General features: G+C 38.9%; 2 protein-coding genes across 5 annotated transcripts in view; both read right to left on the reverse strand.

Annotated features, from left to right (window-relative positions):
- Positions 1-4,112: 4,112 nt before the first annotated feature.
- On the reverse strand, positions 4,113-13,018 carry slc25a33 (solute carrier family 25 member 33). The gene is made up of 7 exons (XM_032521267.1): positions 12,765-13,018; positions 10,661-10,834; positions 8,937-9,014; positions 7,711-7,811; positions 7,274-7,340; positions 5,234-5,514; positions 4,113-5,142 (listed from the first exon to the last, which is right to left on the reverse strand). The coding sequence occupies exons 1-7, from the start codon at positions 12,803-12,805 to the stop codon at positions 4,943-4,945; spliced, it is 942 nt and encodes a 313-aa protein (XP_032377158.1). The 5' UTR covers positions 12,806-13,018; the 3' UTR covers positions 4,113-4,942.
- Positions 13,019-16,138: 3,120 nt separating this feature from the next.
- Positions 16,139-17,737, reverse strand: part of spsb1 (splA/ryanodine receptor domain and SOCS box containing 1) — a 9,091-nt gene continuing 7,492 nt past the window's right edge. For all 4 annotated transcript variants that reach the window (XM_032521271.1, XM_032521274.1, XM_032521272.1 and 1 more), the window contains one exon: positions 16,139-17,737. In XM_032521271.1, the coding sequence (XP_032377162.1) occupies positions 17,615-17,737 (123 nt within the window). In that variant the 3' untranslated portion in view covers positions 16,139-17,614.

Consider the following 17,737-nt stretch of genomic DNA (forward strand, 5'->3'; position numbering starts at 1 on the left):
TAGGAAATAACATACCGTCATGCCGTCAGGGAGATTAGCTACACGTCCCGGTGCTGAAACGTTTCCCCTGCAACATGCAGAGATCACCACAAGCCGCAGCGCTACATTCAAACCTATAATTTAAATCCATTAGCTTTATCTTCTTGGAGGGTCACTAGCTAATCGGGACAGCGCCAGAACAGACAAATTTATCTTTTACACCACGTTTTACTGTGTCTCGAGTGTATTTGACTTCAACGCCCGAGAGGTCGGACTTTAGCTGAAACGCGTTATAGTGTCAGCCACGTAACCTAAGGTTCAAGAAATATAAAAGAAAATTCCAAAGTTTTGTGTAACGCTAACGCAGCAGAATCTGAAGCTAGCACTCTAAGCCAAATGTTGTCCAAAATAACTATTAAGCTCTATATATTTGGCATTAAAATGTGTTAATCATGGACATAAAAGACTTTTATGACTGACATAAAAACTATTTGAAAAACTATTTGACTGTAGGCACAAATAGGGAATAATTCTAAAATTCATAGCAGACATTTGACTTTTCATAGTAGGAAGAGCACAGGTGTTAGCCTAATAACACTAGCAATGTCTCTGTTCTATTCATGTATTCCAGTGAGAGTGACAAGCATGCACAATACAAGAAACCTGAAATCAAAGCATCTTAGAATTCAGTCATTACTTTCATTATTTACCTCTGTGTTATTCCCATTGTGACAAGTCAAAATGTCTTCTGGGCTAAAGTCCAATTGTTGTAATGTCATTCAGTAACATTTACTTATGGGGAAGAGAAAGGACAGCAGTAGACAAAAGGGATTTCCCCCCAACCTATAGCAGGCTAAAAAGTTTTCCTGGTCATGTGCCTGTTCTTTCTAGTTAGAGACGACAATGTGGATCAATCAACCCAAAAAAGTTATGATTCATTTCTTAGTTGAGGAAAGATTTCACTCTTGTGACTAATGCAATAAATACATGCTTCTTATTTTCCTGTCAGAGATGACTAGGCTTTCCTGTGTTTTTTGTATTGTAAACAAATGTTTTTGCATTTTAAGTACCTCATTTGTATCTATGATGGTCCACGAGTCATCCAGAACAGAGGCATTTCCTCTGAGGCCGGCCCTGGCCTGGGGAGCTTGTTAGGGCAGTGGGTAAAATAAGAACAACCCCAGGTTTCTTTTCAGCACTGTAGCCAGGCTGACAGTCACCGCTTTATTAAGCCATGTATTTGTATAGCTCTCAGTCGTAATGACTTAATGGACTTCTTTAATGATCACAATTTAACTATTAGAGATAAAATTCCTCACCTCTTGCCCTCAACCGGTAAAATTACAAGTGACCATTTAATTGCTTCAGACAAAAGACATGTCTATCTACTTGTCTTGTTGGATCTTAGTGCTGCATTCAACACTATTGACCATCACATTCTATTACAGAGACTGAACATTTAATTGGCATTAAAGGAACCACACTAAACTGGTTTACTGCAAGTCCTATTTATCAGATAGATCTCAGTTGTGTTGTGTGTTCCACAAGGGTCTCGGTGCAATTGGACCTATTCTGTTCACCTTATATATGCCTCATCGAGGTACTTTTGATTAACTCTCATCAAACCCATAAACTTTTACTTTAATGCAGCTACCTAATTATATCTATCGATCAAGCCAGAAGTCAATCAGTCAGTTAAACTTCAAGCATGCATTGAGGACATCAAACACTGGGTTACCTACAATTTACTACAATGTTAAACTCAGAAAAAAACTAACGTGATTGTACTAGGCCCCAAACACTTCTGATGCTCATTATCTAAAGATATAACCAGTCTGGATGGCGTTGCCCTGGCCTCCCTATCACTGTAAGGAATCCAGGAGTTATCTTTGAAAAGAATACATCCTTTGAACGCCCACATAAAACAAACTTCAAGGACTGCCTTTTTTCCCCTGCGTAACCTTAAAAGTTAGGCACATCCTGTGATGCAAAGATGCAGAAAAACTAATCTATGCTTTTGTTACTTTGATTCTGGACTATTATAATTTCTAATTATCAGGTTGCTCTAAAAAGTCCCTTAAGGCTCTCTCTCCAATTGTTCTAGAATGCTGGGGGACATGTACTTACAAGATAAAGAAAAATAGATCATATTTCCCCCATATTTTCTGCACTGGCTCCCTGTACATCCAGAATTAAATTTAAAATCCTACACCTCAGTTACGAAGCTCTTAATGGTCAGCACCATCATAGTACCCTATTTACCCCACCAGAACCCTGCCCTCCCAGAATGCATTGTTACTTGTGGTTCCAGAGTCTCCAGAAGTGGAATGGGAGCCAGAGCCTTTAGCTACCACGCTCCTCTCCTGTGGATCCAGCTCCGAGTATGTTGCTATAGGTTTAGGCTGCTGACTTTCTGTGATAGACAGAGCTTCTCTCTCTTCATCTGTTTGCATTTATGTCCCATTAATGGATAGTCTATAGAAGTAGTTACAGGAGCACAGTTATAGAAACAGTCCACTTCTAAACCGTTCTAACTACTCTCCCCCAAAACCAGTTTTGTCATTTGCATTCACACTGGCCAAGTGGCCATAGGAACTGACCTTTTGTTATTATAATACAGCCATCTAACCACCAGTATGCGGAAAAGGGAAAAGACCCTGCCCTGAAGTAGGAGCTTAAAGAGTTACAGGAAATGTGGCAAGAGGAACTCAATCGCCAAATTAGTCCAGCTGTAACACAAGAAAAAAGGGGTTCTAGGAACGTTATGTTCTAGGATACTGTGGGTGCTCCGGGGCTCAAGCACCCGCGGAAAATACCGAGCACTCTTGTATGCCAGACTGCCAGTAGTCTACATTCATTTCAAATTAAACATTGCAGTTGGTGCTAAGTAGAGCGTCTGTCAGTGTGATTATGTCACTGTCAGTCCCCCTCCATTAAATTCACATGAAGCTGATTGCAGTTACGTGTCAGTTAAACTTTTCATCTCCAATCTTATCTGTATTTGTGAGAAGTGGCGCTGCCCTTAGTTGAAAGATAGCCTACTTTACAGCTTTATTATTGAGTTAATAGGCGTAACTGTTTGTCAGCCGCTGTCCATTTCCTAAGGTTCTGAAATGTAAACATTTTAGCAAATAAGAGGAAAGTTTTTTTTTTGAGTCAATGGTGTTTTGCAGTTTTTTTTTCAACGATTCCACTGAAATTGTAATTTTTGAAACGATTCCAAGTAGGAATCAGTTCTTGCTGCCCAATCCAAACTCATAGGTATTTGTAGTCCTCCACTATGTCCACGCCGACACTTCGTGGAGGACTACAAATACCTGGGAGTTCACATGAACAATACGTTTCCTGAGATAACTTCTATGATTTGACACTATAAATAAAATTCAATTAAAAATGTAATTCTGAAAACCTGCTATTGCCTGACAGAGAACTCCGGCTTGGGAGATTTATTTTCCATACAAGCCACAAAAGTTCCAAAGCAACAATGTTAAGAGTTCTGTAAATCTGCAATTCTGAGTCCAGACATCAAATCAATCCACAATTTGAGTGACATTTTTTTGATTTAAGATCCTCATTCATCCTGACAGACTTTAGTCAGTTCAAAAGAAATAGGGACAAATTGCCTAGATGTGTATAACTTACACTTCAAAACTACCCCATTATATACACTGACTCGACTAATTTCTGCCAAGGTGGCTTTACAATTTAATACGGTTTTTAAGGTGATTATTTATGCATCTAATTTATTTTGTATTTAATTTAGATTGTGTACAAATTTTTTCACTTTGGCATCGAATATATTTTTTATGTTTATAAAAGCTAAGCGATGAGCTCTAGTGTGATTCATAATTGTAAAACAATAAAACATGAAGTCCAAGTGGGTGAATACTTTTTATAAGCATTTGTGAAAGACTGGTTTCCAAGTCTGTGACTGCATGGGTAGCACGCATTGCTGAAAAAAACAGTAAAACATCCTTATCTTGGATGGTCACAGCAAAACAAACTACCTTATGTTTTGTTAAGTAGAGAGCACAGGAAAGCCTTTACTGTAGATTTTAGACTGGAGAAATTTAGAATAGTCTCAAAAGTAGGATCAACTTAAATTCTTTAAAGAGAGCTCTTACTGAGGACACTTTCTTTTCAAATGTTTTTTTTTTCAGCCAAATGTTATCATCAGCAGTTAAGAAATCCCTGATAAATTCAGCTGGATTCAGAAAATATTGATTTAAGAACAGAACCAGCCAACTATTCCCTCACATAACCCTTGTGCTTTCATCCCAGCAGAGATAGTTTTTTTTATTAACATAATTCCTTCAGTATTGAGGTCAACCACCAACTGATGCAGTTTCTTGAACCATTGGTCAAATAAGCATTCAAATTCTCATTGTATTGTAAAAGGTGACTTTTTCCCCACAAAGAAAACATACAGATAAGCCTGTATTACGTGTGTGTGTGTATAAATACATATATATGTACACACACCAATTTCTCTGTAATTCAACCTTCAAAACCAGAACATGTAGTTTTGAAGCAGAAATCTCAAAAACGATCTGTGAGGTCATTACATTGCTTCCCTTCATTAACTAAATAGTCAACCTGCGCAGTCACGTGTGTTGGTACATTTACCAGAAAAATAAGGAAACAAAACAATAAAATAAAATAAGTTAGTTAACTTAACACTAGTACTCTAAGTAGAAGACCTTTTTCACATGTCTGGAGTTTTAATAAGTACCACGACTTCAGTTATTTAAAAAAACTCCAACCTACAAACTTTCAATAAAATAATGCTTTTAGCTCTTTGGATAACAGTACAACCTGCTTTAGTTCCATCATAAAAGTCTCTGTAACACCACATTAAAGCAATGTATGTGCTGCATTCTCAAAAGTCTCTTGCTCAGCGTGTCTTGGGTTTTGTTAGGCATCCATTGTTTTGTCAGGAAGATCCAACTTTTGAGCATTTTCTTCATTTGGACTCTCCCAGCAGATGGATAATGAGTTCATACGTGGAGAGGACGATGGCTGTGTTAGGGATTTGTCTAATTAGCTGTGGAATGAGTCCTCTATAAAAAGCTGCATAGCCTTCCTCCACCGCTATTAACCTCCCTGTCTGGAAGAAATACTTGTACTTGCTGCCTTCCTCACGCAGCCTTGTCCGAATGACCTCTGGGGAGACAAAATTATGAGTAATTTAAAAGAATACTTCTCTGACATTAGGTTGTGTTGCAACAAACAAGCTAAGGATGTTGGTGCTTACCGTGCGGATAAGCAATGCAGGATGCACAACCCTTTGAAAAAGCAGCTGCCATCATCAGACCCAGGAAGTCTGATGCTCCTTTCTCCTTTTCACCATTCCGAGAGGTGAATTGGTTCTTGGCCAAGTGTTTCTTCAATGTCTCATAGATGACGAAGCAGATCATGGTCTCTGAGATGCCGGCATAAGATGCAGTTAGGCCTCGATAGAAGCCCCGAATCCCTTCCGTTTTGTAAACATAGCGGGCACACTGCAGTGCATTCATCTTCTTCTCTCCTTTGGCTCTAAAAGTCAAACAGGTCAAGGTCATTAGTGCCAAAACTACATTTGGGGGCTTTTACTGTTAATGATCATCTGATCTTTTTTTTTAGTATATTGTGTCTCAAATTGCCAAAAATAAAGAATGCCCACCACTAGAACCCAACAAGTCCCACAAACAGTTCAAGTCATAATATAATATTTTTTAATTATATCGTTCAAGAAAATGCAAATTTTTAAATTATATTTGGACTATGCAATAAGGCAAGCCTGCACAGTTCTTTCAGTAAATTATTTTAAAGATTTCAAAGAATTTGTTTATAGCATTTACTATCTAAGTGGGGTGGTTTGGGGCAGATTGGAGGAGATAGATGTTAACATAGTGCACACGGCAATACGCTGGTAAGAGCAAATTACATTTAACAATGTATCAAGCTAATTTAAGTTAATTTCATTTAATATTGTATGTGTCCTTTTCTTTTGTGGGGTGCAACTATTCCACCAAATCATGTTCCTTACCAAGACCATTTTGCAGAGCTACCGTCGCTGCATCCAGAGTTTAGCGCTGCCAAAGACGCTTCTGATTGTTTAACACTTTAGTGCATAAACTTTTTATAATAATAACCGACCATTACACTGAAGCCCTCGTCAAATGAGTTGATACAAAGCTAATTAAGACTATCAGCTTCACAAAACACTCACACTACTGTATATCTCAGCATGGCTATGTTCAGAAATTGGTGTCGTCCAGCGACTTTCACGTACAGAAACTCAAGTGAAGATAATTACCTCTTCTGAAGAGACAATGTTTTTTAAATCCTCTGTGTTCTCCTTGGTTACGTAGGGGTGGGGGTGAAGCGCGATCACAAAAGGCTTGTGTTGATGCACCGACAGAACTGTTGTCATTACTTAAGATTCCTCATTGGGGAGACAGAAACTACACACTATAGCTTTAAAGAAATCCAAACAACCCAAAGTGTTTTTTGTCCTATCCCAGAACGAATGTGTGGTTCAGCCAGAACTTACGCCACAGCGCTGTGCAATTAGGTCTGGCAATGCCAGACTACCTAGAGTTTCCTTATTGGGTTGAATAAGTAACTAGTATACTTAACGGATTCTGGTGTAAATTATTCAACCCCCCCCATTCATATTGTCACTATTTTGTGCTGCTGGACAGGTGTTGTTTAAAGACAGAGTGAACAGACTGCTTCTTCCTCCTCACAAGATACTACTGCCCTGTACTCAATAATGTAAATATAGACTGCACGCAGGACAACGCATCAGCACGGTGTATTTATGGAGCCAGGTCACATGGTCGGGCACCTGGTATTAAAATCTGATCTGGGTGATCCCATCACAAAGTACAGGACCCAGGCGAGCCTGAGTGGTCAAAGCAGCAGCTGGTTAACAGATTATTTCCTGTGAAATTCTTCATAATGTAAGTCTACTGTTTTGTCATTTTAAAGCTTTTATGAAACACTGACAGAATCACATTTTTTGATAATAAAAATTGAATCAACTGTAAAAAATTTTCAAAAATGTGGATGCAACTCCTAATAATCAAGATTTCCCCAAACATAAGCGTTTTTTGCACAGTGCCTACGCCAAATAAACAGATGGGTGACATTTACGGGCGCGCCATTTCTGTCCTCTGCTCTTTGGTGTTTCACCGAGGACGGGGTCGCGCGCACGCACGCACGCACGCACGCACACGCACCCACACACACACACACGATCTGAAAAATGTGAGTACACACAGGACAAATAAAATGAAAGTGTACACACTTTTTCTCCAGCTGCATCCTGGTCTTTACCATCCAGATGGGATTCATCAGAGAGTTAGTAACAAAAGCTGTGGACGGGGAACAAGAGGAGCAAATTCAGATTTACACTGCAGTGTTACAAAAGATCAATTTCATCCCCTCAATGTAACTCATGGGCGCTGTTGTTTCATTCTAGTTCATTGGAGGGAATTACAGGAGAACTACAAACAGTATAAACATCTGCAAAAATAACTAGATATACATATGACCTTTCTGAGGTCTACAAAGTTCACTTGATAGACTACAAAAAAGGTTCATGTTGGCATTCTGTTATTTTATCCAGTGTAGATACAACCTACAAACTTAAGAAATATGTTTGTAGGTCACTGGATTGCATTACATTCTACAGCTGTTTTACATCTACAGTATGTAACATCTGCTAACATGCAGACTGCTCACCTGCAGCACCAGCAGACGACATGTGCACTAGTCCACTATTAGGGACAAACAGCCCATTGAACATCTCTTTAGATTTTGAGTATGCAGCAAAGTAAATGGCTCTGAAACAAAGAACAAACTGGTAAGAACTCCACACAGAAGCAATTATAAAGATTAACACACAGTGATTAAATATGAATTTTCAATATGTTAATGTTGTTTTATAACTGATGGGTAATTATGCAAATTATTGCATTTGGACTTGTGTTTGCCTTCGACAGAGTCTGTCCAGAGCGGCCTGCTCTCTCTGTTTGGCTTCTGGAACCAACTGTAGCAGCACCAGAATGGGCTGAATAAGCATTGAGCACCACAGCTTCCCACAGAGCTGCTCTGAATGTGAACATGTCCAAGTTGGCCAGTGAAATGGAGGAACGGTGAAGTTACTGGTAAATTGATCGTGCTGCAGCTACTCATTAACTATGGGAAAAGTATACGCAACCATGACCATGATCACCTTTTTTTAGTTTAAAAGTCTCAAAGTCTAAATCAATAATTTGTGGAAAATGTAGTAGGACTGTTCAATGTACGGTTACATGGACATAAAAACAGGGCACAGTACTGATTATTTGTTGACACTAAACATAAAACAAGGTGAAAATGTGACTTAAACACGGTGTACCTACATAACACTGAACTTTTGTCTTGACTTAAGCCAGAGCAATTATTATCCAGACATTGTCATCAACCAATCAATCATTGTCTGTTAAACCCTGTTACACTAAAACTACAAATATTGTTACTTATTTGGTCTTCATTGTATGTGCTTTTGTATTAAGAAGTCTAATTAACTACAAGTAAAGAGACCGTATGTTGACAGACGCTGTAGTCTACACAAATAAAACAGCTGACTCAAAGAACTGCTAGGGGGGAACATGGACTTTGTTGCGATGACAACCGCTTTCAGTTTATACGACCAGTTAATGCTTTCAGCCCTTAAAATTAAAAATAAACACAGCCTCCTCCTTTTTTGTTTTCTTTGGTTAGCGGCCTTGGTATAATACACATGAGCATAACCAAAGCTTTAACCTCAGCTTTGTTTTTAAATACACAATGACACTTCATTGTGTCTTTACCAGCCTGTACACCAACGGGCAAGTGTCAGTATACACAGTTTCAGGACATGGTTAAACAAAAAGGAAAGTAGGGAGATAGCGTGTAGTGATGTGTAGACATTGATTTCCCAGTACCTTGAGGGGGCCACACCAACAAGGTTTGGCCCTAGACCACGGAAAAGGGATCTTGGACCCTCTTTTTCTAGAATTGATCTGAAACAAAAGCAAACACAACGTCAAACACTAAAAACTTAAAGAGTTTTATTCATATACAAGTTAAACTGCCTCTACACATCTTCAAAAGGTCTATGTAAGGTCAGAGTAGGACACCCCCCGCCCCCCGTATCTCGGGGGAATGAATGTGATGTGCCTGCAATCATCCAAAGTGTTATTCAAGTCCTGTTACTAAAGCTGGTTTCGCGTAATTCATACATGAAACCCAGTGCCCTTTGTGGTGCTTGCCTAGTCACGTCAGACACATCCCCACAGTTTTTTTTTTTTTTTTTTAACTCTTTGTAAGTTCTCCAGATGGCTGGTCTGGTCTGCCTGGGGCCACACAAAGGGGAGGGTTCAACTGCAGTTTGTGTGTTGGTGTCTGTCACGCAAACCTCTTCTCTCAAGCAGTGTTCATGCATTCTACATCTCTCTCACTGATACCCAATACCTCTTCTCAAACAACAGAGTTTAAAAACATAAAGACTTCTTTTAAGGGCAAAGTAGTGTCCAGTATTGAGGTTTTAATGACCGGAGGAGGGGATTATAGTTAGTTTTAGATAGTCTTACAATTTAAATGCAAAGACAACCCTCTAACAAATCAATTTTCATCAGCTAAAGTAAGTTGAAAAACTAGTATAAGATCCAAATTGGCAAGAAAAATGTTGTTCTTCAAGACAAAAAAAAAAATATATGTAAAAAAATTTACATATGCTTAGGCATATGTAACTTAAAACAAATAACAGCGACAGCCAAAAAACAGTCTAGACCAATTCAGTCTGTGGCCCCTGTCCTCTGAGTATAATATAATACTGACCCAGCACCCTGGTTAAAACCGTTGCTCCTTCATCCTGGCTCACTGGAGATTGTGGTGTAAATAAATAAATAAATAAATAAATAAATAGATAAGATAAGATACATTCATAGACACCACAAAAAAACATTGTTTACGCATATCCTAAGAACTAGTGAAAAAAAGTTTTGTATCACCCCAAACAGCTGATTAAAGACACTAAATATGGGATACCAGGCCCTACAGGGTAGTCCTAATAAATATCAAAGTGCATCAGCTGTAAGTAGGGAACACTTTGTTTGCAGGTAGAAAAATATAATTGCCTTAAGGGATAACCCACAGCATGCTACAGCTCGGTTTTAACATCTTAAACATGCCATATACCCAAGGTGGCGCGCACCAATGTGCCCTCAAAATGACGTAGATCTCGCTGGCGTGCCAGGTTTTATAGTGCGCAACCAGAGGTCACACCACTTCATTTTTTCAGTGGCGCACAACAAAGCGAAAACAGGAAGCCTGAACGAGCTTGACGATAACTGGATGCCAGGAGTCTGAGTGACTGGAAGTCTCTCTTGTAAACTTGTGTTAAAATAAGTTACTTTATGGTGAATGAAAGGCTCAATCCGACAAAGTAGGTCATTGAATTAAATCGTAGCATTGATGGCAATGCTGCTGCCAGTTCTGCCATTGTTTACCTTTTTTTGTCTTCTAGTCTGTAGAAATAGCAAAGTCGGTAACCTTTCCTCATTAGTGCCACCTCTGTTCGAGAGAAGACTACAACTAGTGTCACAACCACCACGCGAGTATAAACAGTTATGGCATTCTCATGATGTTACTGAAAAAAGGCCTTTACCGTAGGACCTGCAACAGCCCCGGTGTAACAGTCCCTGGTCGGATAACCCCGGTGCCGTTTAGGGTGCCCAGCTGGACCTGGAAGATGGGTCGGAGGGCGAGACCAGAGGACTGCAACCGTGTCTTCAACACCTCCAGGGGGCATGTGACTATGGCTCCCACCGTACCACTACATCTGCAAATAGATCACACAAACATAAGGATGTGGGACTTGGAATTTGTTTCAAATCTTACTAACAAATTAGTCAATATACTAATATAATAGATGTTTGTAACATGTAAGTAAAGTGGTTCTATTATATGCAAGGTTGCTGGCAGTGGTTTTCCATCATAACACAGCTGAGAAGCTACAGGCCAAGTGCAATGAACAATTATGGTCAAAGACCTTACTCTGGCTCCGCAGTGGAAATACTCAAGTGTTAACCCGACACATCTGGTGAACAGGGTTTCACAGCTCAGACACTACACTTGGACAGCATTATTGGCCCAACAAAAGACTGTTTTAGATAATGTAAAGTAATTTCATTGGTGCATCATTTATCAAAGTTAATACTGTTCTATGTCACCTTGTTTGTGACAAGCTTAGTCTGAAAAAAGTAGGCTAAGCCTCTGTACTGTTTGTGTCTAAAAAAGGACAGAGTCAAACATCCTACCAAAAGTAACAGTTGACCTAAAATCCATTCACTGATCACTAGTAATCCCTAACTGAGTGTTTTAACATTTCATTATAGAGGAAATAAATTATAATTCCTATACCATGTTCCACATTGCATAGCCTAATTTAACAAACAAAAACACATTATGTAACCATGTTGAAATAATGTGTTGTGGAGTTAGCCATGACCTCTGACCACGAAGATAAGAAATCTAGGGGAGCGGGTGCAAGAGTGTGGCTCCTCTAAAACCTACAAGCCTAAACTACAAAAATGATATTGTGTGCATTAAGTATTGGTGTTGTTTGGAAATCGACCAAATGTTGTCATACTGGTTCGGCTGGTTTACTGAGTAATTGTCGAACTGAGTGGCAAACATCCACAATTTCCGTCTGCGTTCGACATACTGCATGTTTTGAGACTGCCTTTGTTGTGATTCAGCCAAACAAAGTGGTCAGCGTCCTTATACATTTGACTAATTTAGCATTTTAAAATCCTAGTTTTAGTTAAATAATAATGTAAAGACTCATAACATTTCAAGGGTAAAATGGCGTCAATTTTAACAAGCTAATGTTTAAATGTGACCTTTACAACAACAGGAAGACATCAAAGTCGTTGTTAGATCACAGGACAAAAGTCATTATTCGGAGATTTTAAAAGCCATTTTCGGCCAAGTGGTGATAGCTAGCATGGAGCTGTTGTTGGTACAGTGCGTTACAGGTTCACGTTATGTAATGCCAAAGGACATAGCTAAAGCCCTACTACTCTCATGACTGCGCCACGACCAGCCATAACTGCGACGGGGCACTTGGCTAACCACTAACTCGCAGTCTTGAATTACAAAAATGGTTTACGTTACACATTAAAGCGTCCGTATTAACATTACTCGGAGTACGAATTCGACCTTCCAGACTTACAAATATGTCAGCGAAACCCTGCTATCTTACGGTAGCTAGCTAGCTAACGTTGCAAACTTCCGCACAGATGTAGCTAGCTAACGCCGGCTGATAAAAATAAAAAATGTTGCCGGGTGGTTCATTGTCCACATCAACGGTAGTTAGTTAATTAGCTTGAGCTAAATGTGAAAAAAGCTAACACAAACGTTAGTCTTTATTTTTAAGTAGTAATTTCAACATTAGATAGTATTAAGTGAGCTAGCTAGTGAAGGACACAGTGAAAGAAACATGTTACATTCGGTGGATTGTGCTATGCTAAGACGAGCTAGCTTGCATTTCTATACCACCGGTTAGCATCTTGGCTTACAGCTGCTGAAAATGCGTTATAATAATGAGTGTATTCCACCTGTTTTTATACAGGATTTTCAAAAGAACTTATGTAGCAAAAAAGTGTAACCCAATGTCGCGTTGCCTCTTCGTGTTACATTAGTGAATCTTTGAGTTATTAATAACTTTACTCTGGTAGAACCATTAGCATTAATTTGACTCAACTTACCCCCCGGCGAAGAGATTTAGCAGAGTGTCTTTCTGTGCCATTCTTTTCTTTTTCAAGCTGCCACCATACTTGTGTTAAGCAAATTGTTAAATTCGCGTTTGTATCAAAGAGTAGGAATAGAGCGATTCCAGTAGGCAGGCAGCGACGTGATTGCTCACGATTTACGTCAGTGGGCCGGACGGGGGTGTTGTCTGTGACGTAGAGACATGTGCTCGCCACCGCGCATACGGGGTGCGATTGGTCTTTTTCAAGTTGTTGCATGACTATGACCAGCAACAAGGCTTAAAAATAAAGCGAAACATTTTAACTTCCGAATCCCTCCTACCCTTCACATGTTTCTGTGTCAAATAAACTGTTCTGCCTTCAGCATGATTTGCAACAATATTCTAAACCAAACACAATAATTTACTCACACTTCACTTGTAAACTAGACATGACTCAAATCAAATAAGAATGTGCCATGATTATTACATTAAGTACATTCACGTTTCTCAATCAAGGTCTGGTTGGACAGGGGTATAGGCGCAAACATGGTTTTGATGTCTGAACATTCTGATGAAATATCCAGCAAAAATGGAACTAGGCCTGTTTATCTATCTTTGATTAGGCAGTTCCATAAGAAAGGGACAAAGGGAGATCCAGATAAACAACCTCATATTTTCAGCTGGAAGGTCACAGAAAAACAACAACAAAGACCTTAATTTTAACTGGAGACCAATAATATGACTCCATGCCTGTTAACTGTGCCATAATGGACACGTGATGGTATGTGGTGTGTCTACTGTCCACCAATGAGCTGTGTGTAATAAAAACTGGTAGTAACACCTACTCTTCCCTGAGGATATGCTTTGGATCTACAGGAGGATAAATTACTAGTACCTTGTTTGGCTGTAGGCCTACCACCATGTCAAAACCAGCTGCTCTTGCGTTTAGTTCTATATTTGAAATCTAGCAAGCGGTATGTCATCCTGTGTTGACAGTCTACACTCTAATTCTGTGCTTAACATGGAAAGCAGATAAAGCAATAGCAATAAAGCTTATTAAGCCTATTGCGTAACAAGGTTTGAGTGTCATTTGAATAAGTCTGGCCCACATGAACTCCTGTAATGGACTTCTCACCCAATGTATTTCACTATTGCCAGCAGTGGTTAAAAGAAACTTTTTACTCAAGTACCATGCTTAAGTACAATTTTGAGATTTTTTTTTTTAACTTTGAGTATTTGTTTTTTTTAATCGTTTTTTCACATTTGTTTTACTCCACTTCATTTATTTCACAGCTCTGGTTACTGTTTTCGTTTCGGATTCAGATTGACACTCAAACATATGGGTTTTTAAAATATATGTTGACTTAAACCCATGGTTCCCAACCTTTTGGATTGCGAGACAATATAAAAATTCTGTGTCTGGTTTGAGTTCCTTGTCACAACTCAGATATTTGCAATTCACTCAAAAAGACATTTCCCCTCCTCTCAGATGGTTTCATTTAAATATCCGTGTGAGGCCGTAAAACGTAAAGTTATGCAGTATTTCACAAAATGATCAAAGATCTAGTCCAAAGACTAAAAAGTGAAAACAAAAGTGTATAGCAGGACTGTTTTTTCTTCTTTTTCGCTTCGTTAATCATATCACCAGCTACAACTGTAAAATGCTGCTTACACATTGATACAGAAGAATTAACAATCTAATGTCATTTTTAATAGTAACATCAGTTACAAGGGCAACAAGTACATTTACTTTGAAACTTTAAGTATATTTTGTTGATAAGTCTACAATACCAAACAATTTTGAAGGCAGGAACTGTAATGGAATACTTCTACATTGTCGTATTGGTACTTTTTAATACTTGTTCTACCACTGATTGTCAGTCACACTCGTGTTGTACTCCTAATGAGACTGGATGATCTCGACTGGGCTTCATGGTTATGTATAAATTGGAAATGCTGCCACCAAGGGACCAAATATAAAACCAACAACTAGAGAATTGGTTTATTTTACTTGTCGTTCCAGCTCTTTTGTCTTAAAAAATATCATTGTAGAGATGGTTTTGAAATTTTTTTTGTTTTGTTTTTTAAATCTACTGGCCTTGTTAGGTAATAGCTACTTTTTAAATCCCACTTGTGTGCCTTTTAAAATCAGTTTATTTAAATCAGCTGCTGAACATGACGTGTGTGTGTGTGTGTGTGTGTAAATTTAGTTAAACCTAATCCTGTGCCTCATATAAAAAGATAAACCATTGCAAGGATTTAAGTGTCTGTTTCTGTATCAGCAAAACTGTCAGTAGGTGGAGACTGATTCAACAGTAAGAGATTTAAAGCCTCGCCCCATGCCCCTAAAACCACTTCATGCCCCTTCAATGTTGGTTTCCCTCAGTCCTTGGCTCATGTACATTTAAATACATTTAACTTCAAAAGTATATAACTTGTCTTATCTTAAATATTATTCCAATGTAAACCTGCTCGTTTAATATTTACCAAAATTCTTTATAGTTTGAGGAAAATTCTTGGCAATTTTTCTTGTATTTTTTTCTTGTATGTATTATTCACTACCTGTAGCTTGTTTGGAAACATTTTTCCAGCGTATTTTCTACCTTCTTGCACAAGACAATAGAAATAGATTAAATATATGTATAAAAAAAAAAAAAAATCACTTTAAGGATTACAAATAATTTCCCAGCAGCCTTAAATTGGTGTGACAGAAATAGGATTGCTTTCTGTTTTTATTGGTCTGCTGCAACAACAGAATTTCTCTGCTGGGGGTAAATAAAGGTGCATTTCATCTTTCGTTTACACAATAGTGTAGTTCTGCTCAGAACCGGCTTTTACTACACATTTTTAAGAGTAGCAGAAGACTGTTTGCATGGTAAATACTGTTTCTTTCACACAAAGTTTGAAGGCACCATATAAGCAAAACCTTACCTTGAGAGGTTAAAGACCCTGCACAGCCACACAGTTTAATACTCTGGCTGGTGAGACCTCAGTGAGGTCATCACACTCCAGCAATAATAGGCCTTTATCAGGGCAGACATGTGGACTTGTCACAGTAGAAAAAGCATGTTTTACTAATAAACAATGATAGCTTCATTCTATTCTAGTGGCCCAGTGAGCCAGTCTGCACAATACCAGGACTCTGAAACTGAAGCAGCAGCTAAATGTAACTCAGCCAGTACCAACCAGCTTCTAATCGTGTATCAACTCAATCTGTCATTTCCGTACAAGTTAGAAACTGCCTTAAATGTTAACAATGTTTATTCTACTCTATCGTAATTATTGAAACCATCATTTGCAGCATGTAATGATATTGCCTAAATACTACAAACTACTTTTTGTCCATCACCTGTAGCTTGTTGACATTTAATAGGAGATTCAGGTACAATGCACTTTGAAATAAACTTTAATAGATACTTAACAAATCTACAACATGGAATACAAATAAAATGGAAGCTGCAAGGGAAATAAGGACAGTGTGTCCACATCCAGCTGAGCACTGAATAAGGAGCACATCTGCACATTAAAAACTACTAGCCAGACAGGTCTATGATATGGCATGAAATTTGTTGGCAAGCCGATCTTCTATTACATTTGTGCAGCACTTTGTGGATTGTCTTGTCATTATGGTGCCTTGAGTCTAAAGTTGGCTGATTTAGGCACAACGCCGTTCACCAATTTAATCCGTTTCCTCAACCCCTTTGTTTCCCCCTTTACATGTCATAACAAACACTACATCAATGGTTCTCAGCTATTTGCCAGTGAGACCCAAGCGTAGCAGCTGTTTTCATTACAAAGAACCACTTTAGTGGATGTCATTGGTTAGTTTCCATTCTCTGGCTGAATATGTGCAAACCAGAGAAATCAGCTGATGGAGACTGGTTGAATATAAAAAAAAAAAAAAAATGTGGCACTCTTGGTTCCCCAACAGCATGTGGTTGAAATCTACTGCACAAAAAAAAGCAGGAGTGACAAAAGATTTTTTTTTCTTCCTTTTCTTTTTTAAATACGTGATTGTATTGAGAAAGATTTCCTGCAGATGCATGCTACAAATAATCACAGTGACATTATCCTTCCGTTAAAAATTCCTGCTGATGTTGTTCCTGACGGATGCCTTGATGGTAAGCAATGGGGTAAACTTCTGTATTGCAGAGAAACCTGATTATGCAGCGAGTGGTTGGAGCTGCTCTTCAGCTGCCTATCGGTGCATTCCTCCACACTGCAATAAATACTCTATGGAGTGGTCAGCATCTCTTCTGTGTTGTGTGAACCACAATTTTATTTAGTATCCATTTAAAAAATGATCTAAAAGCAACTAGGATTTCATGTTATAATTCTCAATTTGAGAGACTCATGTACAGGTTGATGTCTGTGTGCTGCTACCTTGTGGTCAGAGGCTAGCAGTGTATTTCTGCACCAACTCTCAAAGTTTAAATTCCATCACACAATTTAGTTTTAGCACAACCAATAACACATCAATTTAAAAGGCTACAAGATATAAATTCATTATCAAAGTATGCGGGTCACCGCAGAGAAACTGGCCACACATGCCACATTAACCTACAAACTGGAGGAGGTACACCAACATGGTGACTGTCAGGGCATCGCCTGGATCAGCATGTGCATAGTGCTCAGTGATTCCTGATTTTATAAAGTTAGAGAATACAATTGCAAAGATTCATAAAAATAAGATAAGAAACTCAAAAAAAGGTGTCCAGCTACTGACACAGAAGCATACTTGTCAAAGGCTGAGTCAGTACTGGAGGCTTGAGCAATGTTGTCAAACGGGTTCAACCCAAGAATGATCCCAGAGAAACGTGAGAAAGAGACGAAGGCGTGCCGAGTGTGCTGTCCCCGTCAGCGCTGTCATTGGTAGAGCAAGTAGTTCTTGAGAGTGGCTGGCAGTGGCAGTCTATGGATTTCACCTAGCCGGTCTCTTCCTAATGCCACCCTCACCGAACGCCGACACAGGTCCATCAGAGAGAGGGG

Source organism: Etheostoma spectabile, chromosome 7, assembly GCF_008692095.1.
Source record: "Etheostoma spectabile isolate EspeVRDwgs_2016 chromosome 7, UIUC_Espe_1.0, whole genome shotgun sequence".
In the NCBI taxonomy this organism is placed as follows: Eukaryota; Metazoa; Chordata; class Actinopteri; order Perciformes; family Percidae; genus Etheostoma; species Etheostoma spectabile.